At 65.0% G+C, this 7,283-nt stretch overlaps 1 protein-coding gene across 1 annotated transcript; it reads right to left on the minus strand.

Moving 5' to 3' along the window:
* Positions 1-576: 576 nt before the first annotated feature.
* On the minus strand, positions 577-6,430 carry CLBA1 (clathrin binding box of aftiphilin containing 1). Its single transcript, XM_047079597.1, has 5 exons — positions 5,981-6,430; positions 4,275-4,420; positions 2,924-3,053; positions 1,743-1,856; positions 577-750 (listed from the first exon to the last, which is right to left on the minus strand). The coding sequence occupies exons 1-5, from the start codon at positions 6,428-6,430 to the stop codon at positions 586-588; spliced, it is 1,005 nt and encodes a 334-aa protein (XP_046935553.1). The 3' UTR covers positions 577-585.
* Positions 6,431-7,283: the final 853 nt, after the last annotated feature.

Below are 7,283 nucleotides of genomic sequence, written 5' to 3' on the forward strand. Positions count from 1 at the left end.
CTCAGTGCCTCCGCCAGAACCAGAGAACGCTCGCTTGCTCGGGGTTGGAGAGGAGGGCCGACGCGGAGAGAGGCCACTGTATGGCAGTGGTCCAGGTGAGCACTCACGGGGCTCTGGGGAGACCACGGCTTGGCTTTCCTGCCGCGTGGGCCCTGCCCAAGGTGCACCCGAAACACACGCAGGGCTTCCTGGGCGCGGGATGGCTGTCTCCTGGTGACACCACCCACCGAGAGCCAGGCCACCCCAGTGCGCCCCCCGCAGTGCTACGCCGGCAGCCAGACCTGGGGTCCCTCACCAGGCAGAGGACCCCCAGTGCCACCCGGGTTCATGTGAGGCTGGGGCGGAGCTCCTGGGGGGCGCGGGGCGCCTCCTTCCTGTTGGGGACAGCTCTGCAGAAGAACATACTCCTAAAGCGGTCAGACCCCAGCGTGCGCCACTAGGCGCGGGAGTGGTTTGCACAGGTGATCCCAGGAATCCGACTTGGGGTTTGAGAAACTCCCCCACAAAATAGTTCTGGTTTCCAGTAGCAAACTGAGCCAGTAAGAAAATGTAAACTTTCTCATAAAAATACCAAGGACTCCCGTCTTAGCAAACGTTACTATTAAACAAGGTCATTTTTAGGTTACGTGGACTGAAAATCTTCTTTTTCCGTGGAACTGGGATGTACTGGCCGCTGCTGCGTAAGGGGGTCTTCAGAAAGAGGCTCCACGCAGTCAGGCTCCCCTGTCTGCCGCCGGAGGGCCCCGAGAGCTGGCATGGGAGGAGGGGCACGGTCAGGGTGTGGAAGGGCCAGCGGACCCGCTGTCCCGGGGGCCGGCCTGCTGCGCCCCGCCCCGCGGGGCTTTCTCTCCTGTCCTCACGCCGTCAACGTGAACGCGCACAGGACGCCGCGACAGCTCCCTGGCTTCCCGCAGAGCAAATGGGGCACCACGCCAGGAGGACGGCCAGGCTGTGTGCCGGGGCCAGGGCCACATGGGGCCTCCTCGACCCGAGTGATTCTACGACCCCAGCCCGTGGCCCCCCCAAGCAGCCGTGGGCCCGTTTCCTAGGAGGGGTCACAAGGCCCTTGTGCTGTGTGTCGGGCCCTTCCCGCCCGTTTCCCGCAGCGTCTGTGAACCTCCCCCTGCACCTGCTGCGGACGTGTGGGCTACTGTGAGTGGTGCCGCTGCGGAAGCTTCTATGTCTTGCTGCTCTAAGATGGTCCCTGCCTCCTGCCCTGTGGCATTTTCCAAAGAGCAGGTCGACCAGCGTGCTTGGGCGTTGCTGCAGATGGCCCGTGCGACCAGGCGACAGGGCCCTCTCCCGCGCTCCACCCTGCCCTCCCAGCGTCCGCGCAGCAGCCCGACCCTCCCCAGCACGCACTGTCCCCCGTGTGCCGCTGCCCGCCTGGGGCCGGGGGCCTGCCGAGCTGACCCCACCGGTGCCCCAGCTCCTGGTACCGGGAGGAGAGCGGAGGCGCCCTCACTCCCAGGAAAGGCTTAGCCCCGCCCCCGCCGCCCGCTTGGCCGCGCCCCCCTCCCCCCTCCCCCCAACCCGCTGCCCAGTGGAGCCTGGCCGTCTTGTGGTTTTCCTGCGGCCACCCGCCGCCCTCCAGTTCCCCTGGGAGACCTGCCCCCACCGGCCGCACCTGCCCAGACTGTGGGAACGCGCCTTTCTCACGAGTCCGCGGCACTTGGGTGGGAAGCGCCAACACACACCCACGCGGCCAGCACGGCCCACGGCCTGTCCAGGGGCCGGCTCACCTGGGTGTGGACCAGGGCCCTGCAGGGCTGCGCACAGACGGTGCGCACACCTAGTTCTTCAGGCTCTTGGAGGTCGGGACGTTCCAGAACGTGACCCAGGTCTCCAGAAAGGTCCTAGTGAGACAAACCAGTGTCAGCCGGCGAGAAGGAAGCTAAAAGGCCACTTTGCTCTTTCTCTTTGGCAACTCAGAGCCCTCTGGCACAGTGCCCTGGAATACTGCCACATGGTGACTTGGTCCCCATCCTGCTGGCACCCGGCCCAGGGCCACCCTGTCCCCCCAGGACTGCAGGGCCCCTCCACCTCCTCAAGTCAAGTCTTCCGCCACCTCCAGGGTGAGCCCCCGGCCCTGGAGCTGTCCCACCTCGGAGCCTCTGCTTCAGGAGGCCGCCCCCTTCCCCGGCTTCCTGGCCGCTTTCCTCGCACAAACACAGCGCCAGGGCGGCCTCGGGGCCCCTCGCTTCCCTCCTGGCCGGCCCCACGAGGCCCCTCGGCCAGGACAGCCTCGGGTCCCAAGGCCCTGTCTTCGCTGAGGCCTGCGAGCCCCTTTTAGGTTTCCCGCGTTTGAACATTTTCATAACACGTAAAAACGGAAAAGCGTCTCTGCCCAGTCCGTTGCCAAAAGATTGGTCTTGCTGCGATTTGAGTCTCGGCTCACTCGCAGCCGGCCCTCCCGCTGCAGCCCAGGCCTCCCCAGCCTCTCCCCTGCCACCCCTCCGCTCCAGCTTTGCCGGCTCCCAGCTCAGGTGCGAGGGCCCCACCTGGTGGCTAACCTCACACCTCTGCCTGCTGCGCTCAGGCCGCAGCTCCAGCCCCCTCCTCCACCCTCCCCTCCTCAAGGGGAGCCCCCCCCAACCCGCCTGCCGCCCCCCCACCATGCTGTGTGTGTCATCGCCTTCTGCCACAGCCCCTCCTCACCGCGCGGCGAGGGCTGGGCCGCGCGGGGACATCCGTCAGCCTGGCGCAGGGCAGGTGCCTAATGCCGAAGAACTGACCCATCTCGCCCCTTCCCTGCCTGCGTTCCACGCTCCCCCCACCGTGCTGGAAACCAGTGAGTCTTCTCTCCCACCTGCTGTTTCCTGGCAACAAGGTCCCCTACCCCCCGGCCGTGGCCTCAGGATGGCCTGCCAGGTCGCTGCGGAGCCCGGCTGCACCCCCGGAGTCACAGCTACACCCGCATCACCTTCCGGGCAGCATCCATTCCGAGAACAAGCAACAAGTTTTCCTGGCACCGGGACTCGCTCCAGAGCCATCGGGAAGTGGATGTGCTATCTGTGTTCTGAAGAGCTCCCCAGAGCCTCCTGGCCTCAGAACTGGAAAAGAAATGCACTAATTAAATTAATTGAAAGGTAACGAGAAAGCCTTCAGAGGAAAAGCAAAGACGGGCAGTGGACCTTTGAAAATCCTGAGAGCAGAGCGTCCCCTGCAGAAACACCAGGCCGTGTCACCGGGCATTTATTCAGCCAACACCTGCTACCCCGGGGACACCCGGCACGCCTTCCCTCCTCTCCTGCTTTATTTCTCCCCTGAGAGCACACCCCTGGCGCTGCCTGACTTCTCGTCACGACTCAGTGTCTCCTCCAAGCGGTGGAAGCTCCTAGAGCCCGGTGCTCCTCTGGTTTTGTTCCTCAGCAGCTGGGGGACCGCGAGCGGCACTGGGTGCCACAGAGACACTCGAAAACCGGGGGCAGAGCGACGCTCAGAGGACGAACCCCTGGGTGTCTCGCACGCACCGTCCACGGTCACGAGCCATCCCCCCACCACGTGCCGTCCACGATTTCTAGCCCCCCTTCAACCACATGCCGTCCCCGGTTGCTGGCCCAGCTCCCACGAGGCAAGGGGAGGTGTGCCCACGGAGAACCACAGCAGGGGCAGTTACACCAAGTGCCCACATCATTCCCAAGGAGGGGCCAGGGGAGCCAGCTCCCGCCAACCTTCACCTCCTGCCGTGGCCTTGGCCCAGTGGACCTCAAACTTTCCCGCCAGGACACACCACCCACTGAGCGGCCCTCGTCCCTCTGTCAGGCCCGGTGGAAGCGCGCCTTAGGCAACGGCCGTCTGCAAACAACCGCATGGTGACTCCTTTAGGAAGCCGGTCCCCAGGGCGGCCAGCCTTCCGCTCCACACCAGATGCACACAGGCTGTCAGGAACGTCCCTCCAGGGTGCTGGGCTGTTTTCTTGGGGGCCCAGGACCGTTCGGTCAGGTCACCCAGGAGGCTCCTGTGCTCACGGCCCAGGCCCCCGTCCTTTCCGCACCCCCAGCATGTGCAGGGAGGCACCAGGAGCTGGCACTCGCCGGCCCGCCTTGCCCCGGGTGAGCTGATGGGGATGGAGGGGGCCACACGTGGGTCTGAGAGAAGGGACCGTGGCCAGAGCATCAACCCACATGCCCCTCTGTCCGTGAGGGCCCCATGGCCCCAAGGTTGTGGGGACTCCAGGAGAGACGGGCTCCCGATAAAGGTCCACTTTATCAACCAGAAGCATAAACTCAGAGTTGCCATGAGAAATGTTAGCTGCAATTTAAGTTCATTACCACAGTATGTGTCCAGGTCCACAGCCAGGTTTTCCCTCACTGCTCGTTTCTAAGATGCGGTCTAAGGGGGAGACACCTTCAGTTGCCTGCTGGACTGGTACTTCCTGAAAAGCAAACCTGAAAACATCCTCATAGCTGAGAATGAGCTGAAAAGAAGAGAGAAACACATGGACGTTAGAAGAGATACATTACAGGGTGCCCGGGTGGCTCAGTCGGTTAAGTATCTGACTTTAGCTCAGGTCATGATCTCACGGATCGTGAGTTCGAGTCCCACATCGGGCTCCACACTGATGGTGCAGAGTCTGCTTGGAATTCTCTCTCTCTGCCCCTTCCGTGTTCTCTCTCTAAAAAATAAATTAACAACAACAACAAAAAGACTAGAAAAAATACATTACATCACCTTATACCAAATACATAATTTTGGCGTAAATGAAACGTGTAATGATTGTACCATTACTGTTACCAAAACAGGACACGCTTGTTCCCATGGGGTGCGGGACAGCGAGATTAGGGCACAACACTCAAGCTTCGTCAGACACGTGAGAAAGAGGCACTCATAAAAATGTGTTTCCCGCATGTTAACTGGCTGGGAAATCTACCCGCACGACAGTAATGTGGCATTTCCTGGGAGATGATCTGAGGTTGGAAAGGTCAGGGCGTGAAGCCCTGAAATGAGGGCTGTCTGAAGTCCAGCAGGAAGTGACAGGTGTGCACGCTGGGAGGCTGGGGGCGAGGGCGGGGGTGCAAGCCGACAGGGCCGGGAACCCAGAGAGCTGTTGGAGATGTGCGTGCGCACGGTGTATATATTGAGGTCAGTGGGGTGGTTTTCTGCATTCACCTAGCGTCTCCTGCAAAGTTCACACTATCCTCAGATTGTTCCCTGACCTATTAATCACGCTGGAACACAAGTCCTGTTTCCAACACAAGTGGTGAGCAGAGCGGGCCCCATGCACAAAGGGGCCCGTCAGAGGCTGGGGAGAGCCCAGCTGCTCAGGAAACACACAGCTCGTCCCTAGAACCAGTGGAACCTTTCCTCTGGTCCCTTCTTCATCTTACTCCCTCTGTTCTCGTGGAATCCAGGGTTAGCCCTTGGGAAGAGACCGTAGAGGAAGAGAAGCCGGGGGCGGAAGAGGAAAACAAGAAAAAGCCGCATGAGATGCAGTCACAGAAAAGGCAGACCTGGTGGTCAGGTCGGGAAGGGCAGAGCAGGGCGCCCAGGGGATGAGGCCTGGGCTCTCCGGGCCATCCCCAGCACCCGATCGTCACACAGGCTGCAAATGACCCTTGGTGATGCTGTCTGAACAGGCAGGCTGACAGCTGAGACAAAAACCTCTCTCCCAAGTGCCCGACCTGAGGCCAGGAAAGCACAGCCGGGTTGAGGGCAGCCGGATGCTGGAGGCCTAAGGAGGGGACGGTGGGCACACGGATCGTAGAGGCCTCAGGAGGGGGGAGGCAAGACGAGGCCGATGTGCCCGACCCCGGACGGGTGGGCACAGAAAGCGGCCCAGTTCCCGAGTCCCCCCAGGCGCGGTCCCCTTCTGCAGCCTCGTTCCTTCCCTGTGTCAGGAGGCCAGCCAGCCAAGGACGAAGGCCAAGAGACAAACAGGCCTCCTGCCTGGCCAGCCCACCGAAGCTGGAGGCCGGCGGCCTGTAGAGCGCTCGCTGTGCCACACGGCGGCGGCGGACACGGGGACTGGCAGAAATACCTCGGAGGCGGAGGTGCCGGGGGTCCCGGCCGCCCCAGGCCCGCCCCGCTGAGGCTGGCCAGAACCCCGCTCCTTTGGAGTGGAGGCCGCGCTCTGCAGCCCGCGTCCCGCGTGTCTGTCCGGGAGTTCAAAGGGTTGGGAGAAGTGTGGAGACTTGGCTGAAGATTCCTGAAAGCCTTCGAACTCCCCCCAGGCGCTGCTGTGCTCCCCAGGGTCCGGAGTGCTGACCGTGCAGGCGGAAACGCCGTCGCCGCCCCCGGAGGTCCTGGGGGCGCTCCTCACGCACTGCGCCCCCGCTCCTCTCCGCCTCCCGGGCGCCGGGCTGGCCCCGCTGTCTCTAGAGGCCCAGTAGAGGGACACCTCGCCCGCTCCCTCGTTGCCCGCGCGCGGAGACCCGCAGACAGGGGGCGCGTGACCGGGCCCTGCCCCCCGCCGCCGCTGGCCCTGCATTTCGGCGCCGCCGGGCCCGCATAGACGCCGCGGGGAGACACCCACACCGCCGTGCCGGGGCTGCCCAGCGCTGCACCGGGCGGGGGCCGGGGGCCGCCGGGGCCTCCTCGGCAGCGCGGGAGGCCTGCTGTGTGGCCAGGGTCGCTGTGGGACCGACACAAGCCGCCCGGGGGCAGGGGCCGGAGCCGCGGCCCGGCTTCCTCCTGCACGCGCCCGGGCGGCCGGTCCAGCGCAGCGGCGTGTCCCGGAGCACAGGAGTCCCCGAGAGCGGGGGCGGCGCGGGGCCCTGGGTCCCCGCGAGGGTCCGGCCTGCAGCCCACCTCGGCCGCTCCGCCGCCTCTGCCTGCGCGCGCGGCGGCGGCCGTCCGTCGTCCCCACGCCCGCCCGTTGCCTGGCAACGGAACGCGCCAGCCCCCGCGCCGGGCGCCCGCCGCCGTGACGTCACCGCCCCGCCCGGCCGCCGCTGCGCCTGCGCCGTGTCCGCCCGGCCCCTGGCCTCCCACGAGGAGGGTCCTGGGTTCAGTTGGAGCGGCCCGGCGTCCCTGGTGCCCCCGATTCCGGACCCGCGGGGGTGCCGTCTCCACCGCCCGGCCGACCCCCGAATCCCAGAGCCTAGCTCCTCCAGCGTGAGGGCGCGTGGGGATCCGCCGCCTGCGGGCCGAAGGAGCGACGCCAACACCGGGCACAGCAGGCCCAGTGTGGGGCCTGGACAGCCTGCCCCTCCTGCTGCCTCCCGCCCCGGGGCAGGAGCACCGAGGGGCCAGCTTGGCCCTCCCGCCAGCCCCTCCCAGGCAGGCCAGGCCGGTCCCCATCTGACCCCACCCCAGGCTCATGACACCCACCTTGGTGAGTC

Source organism: Lynx rufus, unplaced genomic scaffold, assembly GCF_022079265.1.
Source record: "Lynx rufus isolate CCGP_SWC_20201006 ecotype Redwood Valley unplaced genomic scaffold, mLynRuf1.p SCAF_17, whole genome shotgun sequence".
In the NCBI taxonomy this organism is placed as follows: domain Eukaryota; kingdom Metazoa; phylum Chordata; class Mammalia; order Carnivora; family Felidae; genus Lynx; species Lynx rufus.